We start from the raw sequence: 19464 nt of genomic DNA, 5'->3' as shown, positions 1-19464 counted from the left end.
CTCCTTGGGCATTTTCAGAAAAAGGGAAAGAATGGAAATAAGGAATTAAGAAAAAGAAAGAGGGGAAGGGAGGGAAGAAAAGGGAAGAAAAGAAACAGATGTGGAAAACAAGGGAAAGGAAATCCTTTAGTACAAAAGGCCAGAATCATCACAAAATATCCCCAACTGGTTGGAAAAAAGCTACAAAGGATTAGTACTAGATCCAGTTCCCTTAATACCAGTACAGGTGGTTCTTCAGACACATCCTCCCCAGGGCAGAGGGGCATTTCATTATTTTCCCCCTCTCAAGAATTAGGCAGAACATAAAAAAAAAGATTGAGATTTTGCCTGCATTTGTTTACATGGCAAAATGGGTGGTGGTGAGAAATAAAATCCATGTTTTGGGTTTCTCTATCTAAGGCTTCCTCTTCAAACCAGAGCCCCCAGAGTTTATTATCCAGTGCCAGCCTGACCATTATCACTGCTTAATTGAAGAAGAAATCACCAACCTCCTTTCTCTTCCTGGGGAGTCAGGACTGATTTTTCAGTCTCTGAATAACACTTTATCTTAAATATCTGAGAAAAGTCTTCTTTCTGATGGCTTTTCTCTGGCATAATTATTTCTTTAATCCATCCTTTCATTCCCTGATTTTAAATTAATCTCATTGGTTTAAACATTATAGAAGTTAGATTGTAGGATTTATCCCTTTATGTTAATTATTTTTTAATTGCAGGGACCCCTCTCTTATCATCAAAAATATTACATCTTATATATAGTCAGTTTATAAGACTTTGATTTAGCCTTCATTTGCTTTCATTCATCTGCTATGTACAGTCATTTTCATGTATTATTTAAACTGTTAATAGAAATGATCATTTCCATTTCTCTTCCTTCCACAAAAGATATAATAATGTATTTTCTCTATCTATCCTCCCCTTCTGTTTCCTCTCTTCACCAAGTGAGGCCTTCAATTTGAATATTCTTTCCCATTTCTCATTTGTCATCCTTCTCTCTCCCTTATCTTCCCCTCTCTTCCTTCCTACTGTGAGGGGATAAGACACTTACTAGAATGGGTCCAGCTCATCACAAATATAAACTCTCAATTTGGCATCCCCAGCCTCTTCATTTACACTCCCCATTGGTGAGAAATCTAATCATCTTTCCTTGATTCATTCTGAAATCACTCAGATGCCTTTTTTCCTTTTTTTTAATATACCCTCTGCTTAAATGATAAACATGTGATACTACAGTCAATGCTGTTCACTCCTTTCCTGATAACTTCTCCTCTGTGTTGATAAGCTTGCTAAGCTACCATATAATGACTGGCCTAGGCTGTTGTGAAAGAAGGATTTTTAAAAATGACAGAAGAAAACAATTTAGAATAAAATCCACTCTGAAATCAGCTTCTTTCTCCTCCAACTCAATTACATTCAGATTTCCTGCTCAGGAGCTGGTAAGACAGAGAGACACATTCTAACTCCCATTGGTTTCAGGGCCTTTGATGAAGGTTTCCTTGGTAACGGTGGAAAGCCCAGACACTTGAAACAGGAAGTTGAGAGCAATGTTCCTAGGGCTCTCTCAGGCTCCTAGAGTGGCATCCAGCAGCACCGGGAGACTGACTTGAGTGCTCACTGTTCAGAAAGTGGACACAGCTAAGATGGAATCCCACTTGTTTACCCAACAGCATCCAGAGATGAAGGGAGGCATTTGCAAGTGACCATTCCCCTTGGCTGCATTGGTCTCTCTAAGAATCTCTGGCTTCCTTGAATATTCATCTCAAGTGCTACCTCCTGCTAGCAGCCTCTCATTCCTCTTTTCCCCATTGCCAGTGCATTCCTCTAGAAGGTTCTTTTCCTCCTGTTCTTAATTAGCTTGTTTGTACCAAGTTCTGTATATGTTGTTTCCCACATTAGAATATAAGCTCCTTAAGAGCATGGGCGGTTTCTGTTCTTTTTTCCCCTTTTCAATCCCCAAGACTTAATATAGCTCTTGGCAAATTGGAAGTTCTTAATTCACATTGATCTATTGACTGGACAGAGACTGATATTACAATGATTTGTCTGTGACAAACTCATTCTCCTTTTCTACATACTTGGGTGAGATTCATGTCTAAACATCACTTTTCTGCTCTGTAAAATAAGAGATTTGAATTATATGTTTCTCCTAAGGTCTTTTTTAGTTCTAAAACATAAGGGTGGGAAAGGGAAGAAAATTCAGAAGTAAAATTGTAAAAATATAGGTTAAAATTATTATAATACACAATTGGAAAAAAGATGGTTTTTAAAAAATATTTATTTCATTTTAATAACTATTTTATAATTTTGTTTTTATTTTATCAATTATTTTATAATTCATGAATAAATTGTTTAATATGATAATTAATGATAATAAATAATGAATTTTCCAAAGTTATATGATTCAAGTTGCTTCCCTCCCTTCTTCCCTTCTGCCTCCTCGAGCTGACTAAAAGTTTTAAAAGTGTAGGGGTCTTGAGATCAGGAACCATTTTTATTCCATTTAATTTTTACACTTAGGACTTTGTATCCCAGCTGACACACAATGTCTTAAATATCTATTCTGTTAGATTAAAGACTGGTGGTATCAGTAGTTATCTTAGGATCCTTTGCTTTCTCTTATGAACATCTCCATGCTTCTCCTTCCTCCCCTCTTTTTAAAAGCTTTGTCCCTAGTGGAAGCATGATGGAGAGAACAGAAATCTAGTTTTGAAGGAAAGGAAGAGCTGGGTTCAGATCCTACCTTTGGAAAATATTGGCTAAATGACCTTTAAGCAACTCTCTAAGTGGAAGAGAGAGCATCAACATGAATTGGTAGAAGTTTTTTCACATGGGAATACTCTGTACACATGAAACCACAAGTCCAAGCTGATCCCTATCCCTAGTGTTGTTTTCTTTGCACCCCCACACTGACAATTTGGTAGACCCAATGATCCTTTGATTTCCAACACTCCTGTTGAAGCACAAGATTGAACCTCTAAGTATGGATAGAGCTATTCTTCCAGATATTCCAGGAAATGAAAGGATGTCAATATCAAGGGTTCAACAATGTGTAGGCTCCACCCTTAGAAATCCTGTTCCTTATAAATATATGTGCCTTCCAGTATGAATATGAATGGGCAGGTAAATTCATGTATTAAGAGTGTGCCTTTGTGTGAGCATTATTATCATGGATGTTGATATTTGTGACTGAGGATGGGTGTTAGTGTTTTTGTGTGTGTGTGTCCATGTCCATGTTATATACATATATATGTGTGTGTGTGTGTGTGTGTGTGTGTGTGTGTGTGTGTGTGTGGTCAATAGGATGAGTATGTACATAATAAGCATACATGTCTTGGTGTATAAATATTCTTGTCATATTTTTTCTAAGCTGTTTACTGAATAGAATACATTTCTTTAACTGAATCAATGATAAGTCTCTTGAAAAGAAACAGTCACAGATTCTGTATCGAACTCTAGCTGTTGCATGCAGAGAGAATGTACTACAAAGTATTTCTTGCTTGCTTACAATCCCTAGGCATTGCAGTTTCCACCTAGCAAACACTGTGAATGTTTCATTGTGGGAAAAATGCTCAGACACTCTTTCCTCACTAATCAAACCTTGCACAGTAGATAGAGAGACAGAGACAGAGAGAAACAGACAGAGAGCTAGAGAGACACAGAGAGATATAGAGAGAAATGAGACAGACAGGGACAGAGGCAGAGACTGTGGTCTCTTTTTCCTTCCTTCTCTTGTCATTACCTCACACTGGGATGTGATACTTCAAGCTATGAATAATGGACACATTGGGACTTACCTTACGCATGTCTTTACCAAAGGTTTCGCTGTAAGTAGTCCCAAGAATTTCAAACTGGACATAGGGATTGGAGCTGTCTTCCCGAAACTCCATCACTCCTGTGAGACCAGTGATATGGCCCTGCCAAAGAAAGTGCAAGATATCACTAACTAGAAGGAACTTCTGGGGGAGAGGGAAAGGAAATGGGCTGGAATGTTTCTCCCATAAGGAATACCAAGGACCTTTTAGAGTGAAGAATAGAAAATAACTTGGGGATTCTCTGATAACAATGAAATGTCTTGAATAAGTATTACCATCTATTTTGCCATTGTATCCTAAGGACCCCAGGACTTTTCCATCTAGCTTATAGCAAAAATCTTCCATGTATGTCGTCTTCCACATTAGAATATGCACTCCTTGAGATTAAGGTATGCATTGATTTTCCATTTGTTTTTCCAGTACTTTATATCCAGTAATAATTAATTGTTTCATTCATTCATTCACCTTAGTGAATAAGTTAAGTCCAGAGCTTAGACAGACCTTCACAAGGGACTTAATTTCACTTGGGCCATGAATTCCAGTTGGGTCACCTTGATTTCTGAACTTTAGAAAACATCAGGGATGCTAAGTTATTGGTCCAGCACATCTCTCATACTATACCACTGGAAAAGCTTTAATGTTAAGACAAAGGAGAGAAAATTCATACCCCTGATCCCCCACTCCTGAGTGTTTCATCTGATTGATTTTTCTTTAGGAAGCAAATATTTTTACCAATGAGACAAGCAGAAACATTAACTTTGGGGAGAGCTTATAGAAATGTATCTGAAGAGGAATAATTTGGTGAGTAATAAGGCAATACCCCACATGCCCGAGCTAGAGGAAGGGTATTTCCCAATCCCAAAGAGAAAATATAAAAAGGCAGGAAACCATACTCCACTACTCCAATCCTATCATTTTCTCTCCTTGAATAAACTTCTCCCCAGTGAGGACTCCCAGCTCTTCATCATGATGCCAGTTGATTCAAACTGACACCACTGTATTTTCACTATTATTGAAACCCTGAGCAATTTATTGAAGATTAAACTCTAAATATTGGAGATTTCCCTAAATGCTATTTCACAATTTCTTAAGGCCAATTCACTTTCACTAGTCTTCTTGTGGAGTCTCTAATTCACCTATAATTCAACTTGCTCAGGTTTCATCCATCAGAAATTCATAAGATATCTCTGCACAAGAAGCCATCATAAATGTAGAGCAGCCTGAGTGGCCCGACCTTAGATACACATTTCCATTTTATTAACACGACCCAGTGCCAAGTTCTAGGAATAGTTTTCATGATGGCAGCAACTTTTAGTCAGATTAAAATTATAATTGAGCTGGATGCTTATCAGAAACAAGAGAATTGTTCCTAGGCTAGAAAGGTGGCCTTTCTAGGACCCAGTCCAGGACCCTGTTTATCCAGAAGGATTCATCTTAAGACAGAAAAGAAAATTAACTTTCATAGTCCAAACCAGTGAGGAAATGATGCCCCACCATTTTATAAGAAGGAAGCTTCCCAATGCATACCTTCTTGATGGTGTCCAGCATGGATCGACCCCCATTCCAAGGCTTAGTGGACTTCCGCATACAATTCAGACTTGCCATGCTGTGCCACTTCCTATCTTCCAGCTTTCTATGGAAGGCATTTGCCAGCATCAACACACTGTCATACAGGTAGAGGTTAGACACCTGCAAAGATTTGTTAAAAACAGTGGAATCATTTGTAAGGAAATACTTCTGGAGAGAGACTGTGAAGAGGGCTTACATGGACATCCTCGGGCATGGCTCCCAGACAGGTTTGCTGGTCCACTGATACCAACACTTTAGGATCATGGATCTACAGGGTAATTGAGGCATAAAAGATTCTATCTGGAGGTGATCAGGACTGAACTCAGAAGCCATCTTGTCCAGTACCTCCATTTTGGAGAGGAAAACAGAGTCCCAGAGAGGTTCATTGATTTGCCTAAAGTCACACAGGCAGCAAAGAGCAGAACTCAGACTGTCTGGATCCAAAGTCAGAACTCTGGACAGTTCCCTAGTACCCCTTTTGGAAAACAAGACTCTACTGACCCCTGTAGAGAGCAGCCTCCAGTGGTGGGAGCTGAATCACCACCACCCAAGCAGGCCTCCTGAAGCCTGAGGAAAGTGCATGTGGGCCTGGCTGTCTCTCACCCCCACTGCCAACCCTGCAGACACTAATTGGCAACAGCCTCTCTGGCTGTCTGCAGAGCAGCCTGAAAGTGAAAAGAAACACATTACTTGTCACTGAGCATCCTAGAGGGAAAACAGTTTATGAATACAAAACGGTAATAAAAACAGTGATCAGCTGAGTTCTCTGAATGCAGGCAGAGCCCATTCTTTCTGTAACAGAGATAGGAATGGCAGGCCCACTCCCCAAACCAATTCAAGGGATCTGAGTGAGGAGGAGGGACAATCAGGGCTCTCTAACAGTACTGTTAAACTCCATTCACTCCCAACAAAGAAACCCACCAGATGAGTTCTTAATGATGGTTTTCATGAAGTTATCCTAAAATGTAGAATAGAGAAAAGAAGGAAGGAAGGAAGGAAGGAAGGAAGGAAGGAAGGAAGGAAGGAAGGAAGGAAGGAAGGAAGGAAGGAAGGAAGGAAGGAAGGAAGGAAGGAAGGAAGGAAGGAAGGAAGGAAGGAAGGAAGGAAGGAAGGAAGGAAGGAAGGAAGGAAGGAAGGAAATGAGGGTGGGAGAGAGGAAATAGGGAAGGAAGGAGGGAGAGAAGGAAGATGATATAGAAAAGGAAGGGAGAAAGGAAAGAAGGGTAGAAAAAGGCAAAATGGAAGGAAAGAAGATGAGAAGGAAAAAGGAAGAGAGGAAGGAAAGAAAGAAATACTAATCTATAATGTGTCAGACATTATGCTAAGCACTTTATGACTATTAACTCATTTGATCCTGACAACAGCCCTGGGAAGTAAATGCTATTGTTATTCTCATTTTACATAGAAGAAAACTGAGGAACAGGGTGGTTAGGATTCTTACCAAAGGTCAGGAAGTATCTGGACTCAGATCTTCCTGCCCCATGGTGCAGCAGTTTCTTCCCTGTGCCACATCTTGTTTTAAATGTATTTATTGAACCATAAAACATTTGTGCTCCTGATCAATTTGCTTTGTCCCTTTGGGCTTCAATTTACATATTTGCATTGAGCACAATAATCTTTGCATCAACCATCTTTTAGACTTGGAATTTCACAAGTAAAGGAGAACACAGAAGCCATCTAGACCTTGGAAAAGTAATCTGCCACAAAATTCCCCCAGTTGCCCATCTGCCTTTCTCTTATAGGCCCCAAGTGAATTTTACCCACTGTGGTCCAAGACAACATATTAAACTTTGGAGTGGCACTCATCAATAGAAAAAGCTTTTTTTTACTCATTTTTCCCGAAAGTCAAGTCATCTCATTGCAGTTTCCACCTGTTTTCCTCTTTCTCATTTCTTGGGTTAATCTGAATGATGAATCCTTCTTCCATTTCACAGCCTTTCAAATACTTCCCACTCAGGCTTCTCTTCACCAGTCTAACAATGCCAGTTCCTTTCACTGATCCTCATGTGGAGTCCCTCCACTCTTCGGCTGGCCTTTCTCTGGAGGCCATTCATTATACCCACAACACCAGTTGAAAACCAGGATACCCAGAAATGAACATAATGTTCTAACTGAAGCCTGACTTGATAATAAGCAGAGGAACTGCTGCATCCAAGGAAAATGCTTTGTAAATGGATGGAAATGGGAAGAGAAGGGGAAAATGAGAAGAAGGAAGAGAATGAGTTTTTGCAATTATTCTTGTATTTGTTATTTCTGTTGTTGATGATGATAATGATGACAATGATGCCATCTACCCTCACACTGAACCCCCAGAATTCCTGGCACCTTTCATTCACCAGCAATGGTATGTTCTGGTCTGTGTTGTCTCCCCCAATCAGAATGTGAACTCTTGCAAACAAGGACTATGCAGCTTTTCCATTTTTATTCTCAATTCTTAGCACCATGCTTTGCACAGAGGAAACACATAGTCAACAATTTTTCTCTCATTCATTCAGTGATGATACTGAAAACCATGGCTTCATTTAATTGACTAAAAGATGTAATTCTTTCTGGCAAGTTTGTGATGACTTAGTTTGACTTACCACATCTATATACTTATAGTATAAGCATCAGAATCAGAAACAATTGTACTGATTTGGGGTAGCTTAGTGGCACAGTGGATAGAGTGCTAGCCCTAAAGACTTATCTTTCTGAGTTCAAATATGGCTTCAATACTTACTATCTGTGTGAACCTGGGCAAATTACTTAACCCTTTTTGCCTCAGTACTTTTATCTGTAAAATGTGCTGGAGAAGGAAATAGCAAACCACTGGGGAATTTTTGCCAAGAAAACCTCAAATGAAGTTATAAAGACACGACTGAAATGACTGAACAGCAAGACATAGAAGAAAGCAAATAACAGGCTAAAAATATCTTAGGAAACAAAGTCAACTAAAATTAGAAGGATAATACTTGGCTACAAAAAGACATAAATGAAATTCCCTACAAATGGTCATTAAATATAGACATTCCCAATAATTTTTCAGGGCAAGAACAATTTTGTGATAGGAAAGGAATGGTCATGAAGTACATGAAGGAATGCTTCTCTTCATTATTTTTACATTTTCCCTCAGAGGTGCCCAGACATGGCATTATCTCACTGCTCCTATACCAAACCTTTCAGGTCCCTGTTGAACTACTATTCAGAGGAGCTAGGGTACCTGAGGTGCTGATATAGAATACAGTTGTTGTTGCAACTCAGACTCAGAATACTTAAAGCATAGATGCCAAATGGGCAGGCAGTAGTAAGGAAAAATTACTTTATCCCCTCTGCCAAAGACCAGAAAGGCCTAATTCTCCCTTCCTATCAATCTTACAGCTCTCAGCATCCCTGGTGATTAAATAATTCACCATATTGGTGCCTTTCCAAAGACTAAAGTCTATAATACTGGCAACCCTTGAATTCCATGGGAGTTGAAACTACTTAAGGTTTGCTCTCTCTCTGTTTCTCTCTTTCTCTGTCAAAGTAGAGCTTAAAAGATAAGATGATGAAGAATATATTTAAATTATTTTTCTCTTATTTGTATTTACTATTGCATTTACATTTACTACTTTCTGCTATTTATCTAAATTCTGGATTCAGGCCAATAATCCATAAATTAATAATCAATTCACCTTATAATCAAGTTTAAAAATCTACTTGATCTCCTGCAAAGACTAAGCAGTCTATCCCAAATGTAATTTCAAGGAGCCATACTTGTAGAAATCTGCTCTAAAATGGATTAACAAGACTGAGTCATAATTACTGATTTAAAAATACATGAGTATGTTGAGGTCTGCAATTAAAAGTATAAAACAGGACTTGAGTAACAATAAGCCACAGGAAACCTTTCACCCTCCCACAAGTCTGCCTGTGAGATTGGAAAAACTACATTTAATTTCAGTGGAAATATGTCTTCTAGAGTATTCTTTATCCATTTTGTCCTAGGAGGATTTGACAAAGAACTAATCTTAGCTGGATTAAGAAGCATCAGAGACTCTATTTTGTCATCATTATTTTTATTGTTCAGTCAATTTCAACATGTCTGAACCTTTGTGATCCTTTTGCGAGTTTTCTCTGCAAATATATTAGAGTGGTTTTCAATTTCCTTCTCTAGCTCATTTATGGATGAGGAATTAAGGCAAACAGGGTTAAATGACTTGCTCAGGGTTACATAGGTAGTAAATGTATGAGGTCAGATTTGAACTCAGGAAGATGTTTCTACCTGTATCTACTGAACACCTAGCTGTCCCACCCTGTTTTGACTGTAGGGTAAAATATTTCATCCTTTATTGTCATTGAAAATCTTTCATACAGACAATATAAAAAAGTGGATAGTCTACCTGCTGAGACAAATTGAAGAATTATGTGAAGACACTGACAAAATAATTTTCACACAAATAAAGATAGATCTAGGGATTTGTAGAAATATTTATTGTTCATATGTAGTCTGAGCTAATATAATAAAGATGACAATTCTATCCAAGTTAATTTACTTATTCATTGTGATATCAATCAAACTACCAAATTATTTTACAGAGCTAGAAAAAATAGTAACAAAATAAATCTCCAAGAAAAAAGGTCAAGAATATCAAGGGAATCAAAAAAGAAAAGTGAGGAAAGTAGTTTAGCAGTTCCAGATTTCAAACTATATTACATAGTAGTAATCATCAAATTAATCTGGTACTGGCTAAGAAAAAGCATGGTGATATAGTGTAATAGATTAAGCACATGAAACATGATCGTAATTCACCATAATAAACTAGTGTTTGATAAAACCAAAGATTCAAGATTTGGGGGTAAAAACTCAACATTTAACAAAAATTCCTGGGGAAAGTGGAAAGGAGAAACTAGGAATAGATTAGCATCTCACAGTGTGTATAGCAAGATAAGGTCAAAATGGACAAATGATTTCTACATAAAGGGTGATAGTCTAAGTAAATTAGGTGAGCATGGGAAAATGTACCTGTCAGATCTATGGATATGGGAACAAGAGATAGGGAGGATTTCAGGAAGTAACAGATAATTATAATTTACATGAAATTAAAAAAGCTTTTGCACACACAAAGCCAATATAATACCATTAGAAAGAAAGCAGGAAGCTATAAAAATTTACAGCAAGTTTCTCTGTTGAAGGCTTAATTTCTCAAATATATAGAGAACTAAGCCAAATTCATAAAGAGTCACTCCCCCATTAGAAAATGGTCAAGTAGCATAGACAGGTTTTGGAAGAAGAATCAATGCTACCAACAGTCACATGAAAATATGTTCTAAATCACTACTGATTAGAGCAATGCAATTTATAATAACTCTGAGACACTACCTCACATCAATCAGACTGGCTAACATGATAGGAAAGAAAATGACATGCTGGAGGCAATATGGAGATATTGGAACCCTAACATAGTATTGCTGGTGTTGTGAGCTGGTCCAACCATTCTGGAGAATAGATTGAAACTATATTCATAGGGCTATAAAATTATTCATACCCTTTGACTCTACAATAAAACTGCTAGGACTATATACCAAAGAGATAAAAAAAATAGAAAATGATATATTTGAATAAAAATATTTATAGTAGCTCTTTCATTGTGGCAAAGAATTGGGATTCAAGGGGATACCCATCAACTGGGAAATGGTTAAATAAGTTATGGTATATGATTGTGATGAAATACTGTTGTCCTATAAGAAATTATGAACAGGATACCTGTAAAGACTTATATGAACTAATACAAAGTGAAGTAAGCAGAACCAGGAGAATATTGTATATAGTAATATCAGTATTGTAAAAATGAGCAACTGAATAATTTAGTTATTTTGACCAAGAAAATGACACAAGACAATTCCAAAGGATCTAATGTAAAAAATTCTTTTCACCTCCAGAAAGAGAACTGGTAAACTGATTGAAGCATGCTTTATTTTTTTCTTAATTTTAATTATCTTAGCTGGGTAAACATGGTGGCAATCTAGACCCAGGACACTTCCTCTCCTCACCACCTACCAATATAGACTACCTCAAAAGGCCAAGAAAAACCCAAATTGATATGAATGAAGGGAGTCAACATAAGGGTACAGCATTGAAGGTACATGGGGTTGGGGAATTTCCATACTATAAGGGTGTGAAAAAGCTCACACCAAAATGCAAGCTAATCTACCCTCCCCCACCCCACCTACAGAGCCAGAGTCAGAACCAGTGTGCACCAGAAACAGTGAGTGAGCAAGGGACACCTTTAGAGCGAGTGAAGGGCACCCCGATGCCCTTGGCAGCTGACTAAGACCACCAAAGATCTACCCCTGAGAGCAGCTAGACCTGAAATCCCAGTAGGCTGAAGAGCTGAGACCTTGGGGTCCTGCGGAGAGATATCACAGAGAAGGACAGAAAACAGTAGAAGCTGCAGGGACTGGAAAGGTGACCTCAGGCAAAAACCTTGCTTCTTAGCTCCATACATAGAAAACCTGCCCTCCACACTCAAATTTATAATGGGAAAGGGAAGGAAAAACCATCATAGTGATGGCAAACAGTGCCCATGAACAACAACTTCCCAGTACAAAGAAAAACAGGAAAAAGGTGTGACCCTGGATAATTTTATGAAGGCAAAATGCAGATTAAATAAATAAATGCACCAAAACCTTCCAAAAAATGGAAATTGGCCACAAGCTCTTGAAATTTTTAATTCAGAGTTTATCAAAAATAATGGAAACCTTCTGGCAAGAAAAGAGGGAAACACTTCAAAAAGAAAATAACAGTTTAAAGAACAAGAACACCCAAATGGAGAAACAGTTGGAAGCCACAAAAAGCAGGATAGACTAAAGTGAAAAGGAAAACCAGTCCTTAAAGACCAGAATTAGGCAATTGGAAGTCAATGATTGTGTAAAACAGCAAGAATCAATAAAGCAAAGTCAAAAGACTGACAAAATGGAAGAAAACATAAAATATCTCACTGACAAAATGACATCAGGAAAATAGATCACAAAGAAACAATTTGAGAATCATTGGTCTACCTGAAAACCCAGAAATAAACAGAAATCTTGACATCATACTACAAGAAATTACAACAAGAGGGAAAAATAGACATTGAAAGAGTCTACACTACACTAAATCCTCAAAAGACCCCCCCCAAAAAAAATATAATTGCCAAATTCAAAAGCTTCCAAGTTAAGGAGAAAACTTTACAAGAAGCCAAAATGAGACAATTCAGATATCAAGGAGCACCAATCAGGATTACACATGATCTGGCAGCTTCCACACTAAAGGACCACAAGGCTTGGGATGTGAAATTCAGAAAGGCAAGGGAATTGGGTCTTCAAATAAGAATCATCTGCCCATCAAAACTGACTATATACTTCCAGGGAAAAATATGGGCATTCAACAAAATAGAATTATTTCCAAGTACTTATGAAGAAAAGACCAGAACTAAGTGGAAAGTTTGATATCCAAACACAAAAATCAAGAGAAACATGAAAAGGTAAATAGAGGAGAAAGGGAAAACTGTAATTTTTTTTTAATTTAAACTTTCTTCTTTAAGGTCTTGAAAATATCAAATTGTTTATATTAATATATGGAAAAGTGTTATTTGTAACTCTCAAAAATTATATTCCCTATTATAGTAATTGGAAGAATCATTCACAGGAAGAGATTGGGGTAATAGGTTGTATAAGATGATATGCAAAAAAAAGAAAAAAACAGAGGGAGGAATAGAATATGGCACCAAGAGTTACTTGAAAAAATAATATAGATAGGATAATCTATATCACACAAAGAGGCACATGAGGATGGAAGGGGAAGAATACTATTATAATGAGAGGAAAAGAATGCTAATACATAATACTTAAACCTTACTCTCAGTGAAATCAATTCTGAGAGGATCTAGATCCATTGGGGTATAGAATTCTATCTTACCCTACAGGGAAAGTGAGAAGGAAAAACTAAGGGGAGGAGAGGGGCAGGGAATAGATAAAGGGAGGGAAAGAGAGGGGGAGGGAACTTAACAGACCCTAAAAATAATTAGAAAAAGGGAACAAAAAGGGAGCGGGTGGAAAGGGAAGCATATTAAGGGTGGAGATTAGGGGGACTGATTAAAAGGAATCCACTGGTTTAAAAGGATATAGCAAAAGAAGAAAGGACAGAACTAGCAGAAGATATCAAAATGTTGGGGAATGCACAAGTGACAATCATAACTTTGAATGTGAATGGGATTAACTCACCCATAAAATGAAAACAAATAGCAGGAAACAAATAGATTAGAAAATAAAATCCTGCCATATGTTGTCTACAAGAAACACACTTGAGATGGGTAGATAAACACAGTATTATAATTAAAGGTTGGAGCAAAATAAACTGGGCTTCAACTAAGAGAAAGAAGGCAAGAGTTGTAGTCATAATATCTGACAAACCCAAAGTAAAAATATATCTGATTAAAAGAGATATAAGAGGTAATTACATCCTGATAAAAGGCAGTATAGACAATGAGGAAATATCACTAATCAACATGTATGTAACAAATGGTATAGTAACCAAATTTCTAAAGGAGAAACTGGTGGAGATGAATGAGGAAATGGATATTAAAACTATACTAGTGAGAGATCTGAACATTCCACTATCAAATCTAGATAAATCAAATAAAAATTAAATAAGAAAGAGATAAGAAATGTGAATTAAATCTTAGAAAAATTAGAATTAATAGGTATATGAAGAAAAAGAAATAGAGACAAAAAGGAATACACCTTCTTTTCACTAGCACTTGGTATATTCACAAAGAATGACCATCTATTAGGGCATAAAAACATGGCAAATGTTCAGAAAAGCAGAAATAATAAATGCAAACATTTCAGATCATAATGCAATAAAAATAATAATTAGTAATGGTACATGGAGAGAAAAATAAAAAATTAATTGGAAATTAAATATGATTCTACAAAATTGGTTAAAGAACAAATAATAGAAACAATAATTTCATTGAAGAAAATGACAATGATGAGACATCCTTTCAAAATCTATGGGATGAAGCCAAAGCAGTTCTCAGGGGACAATATATATTCTTGAGTTTATATATTAATAAATTAGGGAGAGCAGAGGTCAATGAATTGGACATGCAAAGCAAAACATTTGAAAGTGAATGAATTAAAAATCCCCAGTTGAAAACTGAATTAAAGATCATAAAAATTAATGGAAAAATTAAAAAAAATTGAAAGTGAAAGAACCATTGAATTAATAAATAAGATTAGAAGCTGATATTTTGAAAAATTTTCATTGTTTTATTTTGTTTATATTTTATTTCATAAGATATCAAATATGGAAATATATTTTGAATAATTTCATGTATATAAGTTATATAAAATGCTTGCCTTCTCAAGGAGTGGGGAAGAGAGCAAAGGAACAAAATTTGGAATTCAAAATTGATAAAAAATTATTGTTAAAGCAATCATTAAAATTATTATGTCCTATTATATGGCAATATATATGTCAATCTATGTGATATGGATGAATATTTACAAAAATATAAATTTCCTAGACTAAAAGAGGAAGAAATAGACTACCTAAACAACCCTATATCAGAAAAAGAAATTGAACAAGTCATCAAATAACTCCCTAAGAAAAAATCCCTAGGTCCAGATAGATTCACAAGTGAATTCTAGCAAATATCCAAAGGATAATCAATCCCAATATTACAAAAACTATTTGACAAAATAAGCAAAGAAGGAGTTTTAGCAAATTCCTTTTATGACACAAATATGGCACTGATTCCAAAGTCAAGCAGATCAAAAACAGGGAAAGAAAACTACAGACCAATCTCCTTAATGAATATAGATGCAAAAACTTTACACAGGATACTAGCAAAAAGAATCCAGCAAGTGATCATGAGGGTTATTCACTATGACCAGGTAGAATTTATACAAGAAATGCAAGGATGGTTCAATATAAGGAAATCCATCCATATAACTGACCATATTAACAAGAAAACTGACAAAAGCCTTTGACAAAATACAATGCTCATTCCTATTGAAAACACTAGAAAGCATAAGAATGGAAGGACCTTTCCTAAAAATAATAAACAGTATATATCTAAAAACATCAGCAAATATCATCTGCAATGGGGATAAACCAGAAGCCTTCCCAATAAGATCAGGAGTGAAACAAGGATGCCCATTATCATCTCTATTATTTAACTTTGTACTAGAAACAGTAGCAGTAGCAATTAGAGAAGGAAAAGAAATTGAAGGTATTAAAATGGGCAATGAGGAGACCAAGTTATCACTCTTTGCGGATGATATGATGGTCTACTTAAAGAATACTAGAGAATGAACTAAAAAAGCTAGTGGAAATAACAACTTTAGCAAAGTTGCAGGATACAAAATAAACCGACATAAGTCATCAGCATTTCTATGTATCTCCAACACATTTCAGCAGAAAAAATTAGAAAGAGAAATTCCATTAAAAATCACCGTAGACAATATAAAATACTTAGGAATCTATCGACTGAAACAAACACAGGAACTACAAAACACTCTCCACACAATTAAAACTACATCTGAGCAATTGGAAAAACATTACCTGCTCATGGGTAGGATGAACTAACATAATAAAAATGACTATCCTACCCAAACGTATCTATTTATTTAGTTGCCATACCCATTGAACTTCCAAAAAATTTTCTTTACTAAATTAGAAAAAAACATAACAAAGTTCATTTGGAAGAACAAAAGATCAAGGATACTCAGGGAAATAATGAAAAAATATACAAAGGAAGGTGGCTTTGTAGTCCCAGATCTCAAACTATTCTATAAAGTAGTGGTCATCAAACAATTTGTTACTGGTTATGAGACAGAAAGGAGGATCAATGGAATAGACTTGGGGTAAAGGACCTCAGCAAGACAATCTATGACAAACCCAAAGACCCGAGATTTTCGGACAAATATCCACTACTCAACAAAAACTGCTGGGAAAATTGGAAGACAGTGTGGGAGAGATTAGGTTTGGATCAACACCTCACACCCTATACCAAGATAAACTCAGAATGGGTGAGTTACTTGAACATAAAGAAGGAAAGCATAAGTAAACTAGGTGAAAACAGAATAGTATACATGTTAGATCTTTGGGAAAGTAAAGATTTTAAAACCAAGCAAGAGTTAGAAAAAAATCACAAAATGTAAAATAAATAATTTTTATTACATCAAATTAAAAAGGCATTGAACAAACAAAACCAATGTGACCAAAATTAATAGGGAAGTAACAAATTGGGAAACAATCTTCTTAACAAAAACCTCTGACAAAGATCTAATTAATCAAATTTATAAAAAGCTTAATCAATTGTACAAAAACTCAAGACATTCCCCAATTGATAAATGCACAAGGAACATGAATGGGCAATTTTCAGTTAAAGAAATCACAACTATTTATAATCACATGAAAAAGTATTCTAAATTTCTTATAACGAGAGAGGTGCAAATCAAAACAACTCTGAGGTATCACCTCAAACCTTGCAGATTGGCTAACATGACAGAAATGGAAAGTAATGAATGCTGGAGGGGATGTGGCAAAGTTGGGATATTAAGGCACTGCTGGTGGAGTTGTGAATTTATCCAACCATTCTGGAGGGCAATTTGGAACTATGCCCAAAGGTTGCTAAAAGACGGTCTGCTCTTTGATGCAGCCATAGCACTGTTGGGTTTGTACCCCAAAGAGATAATAAGGAAAACAACTTGTACAAGAATATTCATAGCTGTGCTCTTTGTGGTGGCAAAAAATTGGAAAATGAGGGGATGCCCTTTAATTGGGGAATGGCTGAACAATTTGTGGTATATGTAGACAATGGAATACTACTGAGCTCAAGGGAATAATAAACTGGAGGAATTTTATGGAAACTGGAATTGATGCCGAGCAAAAGGAGCAGAACCAGGAAAACATTGTACACAGAGACCTATACACTGTGGTGCAATTGAATGTAAAGGGCTTCTCTATCAGTGGCAAGGCAGCGATCCTTAACAACTTGGAGGGATCTATGAGAAAGAACACTATCCACATTCAGAGGAAAAACTGTGGGAGTAGAAACACATAAGAAAAATAAATGCTTGATTACATGGGTCAAAGTGATATAATTGGGGAAGTAGATTCTAAATGATCATCCTAGTTCAAATATCAACAACTTGAAAAAAGGTTTTGATCAAGAACACATGTAATACCCAGTGGAATTGTGAGTCAGCTATGGGAAGGTTGGGGGGAGGAAAGGGAGTGAAAGAATATGATTCTTGTAACCAAGGAATAATGTTTTAAATTGATTAAAAATAACTTAAAATGAAAAAAAATATTTAAAATAATTGAGTTATATGATAAATAACAAAATAAATGAAATAATTTTAAGATAAAAATAAATTTTGCATATACTAGTAAAATAATAAAAATTTTCATAGATTGTTAATAAGTCAGTTGGAGAGTTAGAAGAGATCTCTGTGGCCACTTCCTTTGTGTCATATACAAAAGAATATCTAATCTAAGATACCTAGCAATTGCATACAGCTTCTTTCTAAAGACCTCTAGGGAGGGGAATCCATTCCTTATCTGAAAAAGTCATTATGCCTCTTGGCTACTTCATACATTTCTTCGTGTTCTACCCTCTGAGACCAAACATAACAAGTCTAAACCTCCCTCTACTTGATATCTCTTCAGATGTTTGTAAACAGCCCTTGTGACCCATTGTATTTTTTTTCTTTCCTAGGATATGTAACACTCTTCCATTCTCCAACAACAACAACTACATCACCAACAACAAAAATACATGTCCAATCTCCTCTCCTCTACAACAGATCCTATTTACCCATCTTGAAATCTCACTTCTTTTAAGAATATACCCTTCTCAGGACTTCCGGTTAAGATGGCGGCTTAGAGAAAGCTAAAGTTCAGATCTCCGGAAAACCCTTCCCGACTGATCTCAAACTATAAGCTCCTAAGGCGCCGAAATTCAAAACGATCAACAGCACAGACGCTGGGAATCCTCCTCCTGGACCTGGACTCGGTTCAAAAGGTACGGCTCCCCTCAAAAGCCAGAACCTGAGATCACTCGGACCTCAGGGGTAGGAGCGCAGAGTCCAAGGCTCCGGGAAGCCGCAGCCCGGCCCGGCTCCGAGAGCAGGTTCCTCGGAACAACAACCCTCAGGGCCTTGAGTCCCAGTGAAAGTTACTGCCTGGGGAACCTGCTGCAGAGAGCCGGTTGAAACAATAGCAACCCTCAGGGCTGGCAAGACAGCCTCACAGGCTGGATCCTGCTATCCAAGTCTCAGTGAAAGTCCCTGCCCTCGGAGCTTGGGGAAGCTGCAGCCCATCCCCCCGCAGGCCGACGAAACAGCCTCATGGCCAGCGATTCTGAAGGCAACTTCTGGAAAGCAAGCCGGGGGGAGAGTGTGGCCTCGTGGTCCGACCCTTCCATTCCAGTTCCAGTGAGGCATATTCAGTTTAACCCAGGGAAAGCTCATAGAATCGACAATCTGCCCAGGACTAAAGCCTCTGATCACCAGACAGAGATAAGAAAAGCTAATCCTCCACATTCAGAGATGGCAAACTCCACAGAAGCACAGAAGCCCCAAAATACCAAGAAAAATAAGAAGAAAGGGGCGACTTTGGACACATTCTATGGAACCAAAATACAAAATACAGAGCAGATAGAAGAAGATATACAAGAAAATGCTCCAAAATCTTCCAAAGGAAATGGAAACTCTCCACAAACCCATGAAGAATTTGAATCAGAAATGACCAAAAAGATGGAAGCCTTCTGGGAGGAAAAGTGGGAAATAATGCAAAAGAAATTCACGCATCTACAAAACCAGTTTGACCAAACTGTAAAAGAAAACCAGGCTTTAAAGCAAGAACTAATAAAGCAAAGCCAAAACACCAAGAAATTAGAAGAGAACATAAAATATCTCACCGACAAGGTGATAGATCTGGAAAATAGATGGAGAAGGGATAATTTAAGAATAATTGGACTCCCAGAAAAGCCAGAAATAAACACCAAACTGGACATGGTGATACAAGATATAATCAAAGAAAATTGGCCAGTGATTCTAGAACAAGGGGGCA

The 19464-nt window shown here is 37.0% G+C and overlaps 1 protein-coding gene across 2 annotated transcripts in view; it reads right to left on the bottom strand.

Moving 5' to 3' along the window:
- Nucleotides 1-19464, bottom strand: part of GRID1 (glutamate ionotropic receptor delta type subunit 1) — a 1152573-nt gene that overhangs the window by 228285 nt on the left and 904824 nt on the right. For both annotated transcript variants that reach the window (XM_001363901.3, XM_056797312.1), the window contains 2 exons: nt 5337-5498; nt 3792-3911 (listed from right to left, as the gene is read on the bottom strand). In XM_001363901.3, the coding sequence (XP_001363938.1) occupies nt 3792-3911; nt 5337-5498 (282 nt within the window). The remainder of the gene's footprint in view (nt 1-3791; nt 3912-5336; nt 5499-19464) is intronic.

This window comes from Monodelphis domestica, chromosome 1 (assembly GCF_027887165.1).
Source record: "Monodelphis domestica isolate mMonDom1 chromosome 1, mMonDom1.pri, whole genome shotgun sequence".
NCBI lineage: Eukaryota > Metazoa > Chordata > Mammalia > Didelphimorphia > Didelphidae > Monodelphis > Monodelphis domestica.
The sequence above is the reverse complement of the archived record's forward strand: the minus strand, read 5'-3'. Positions and strand labels throughout refer to the sequence as shown.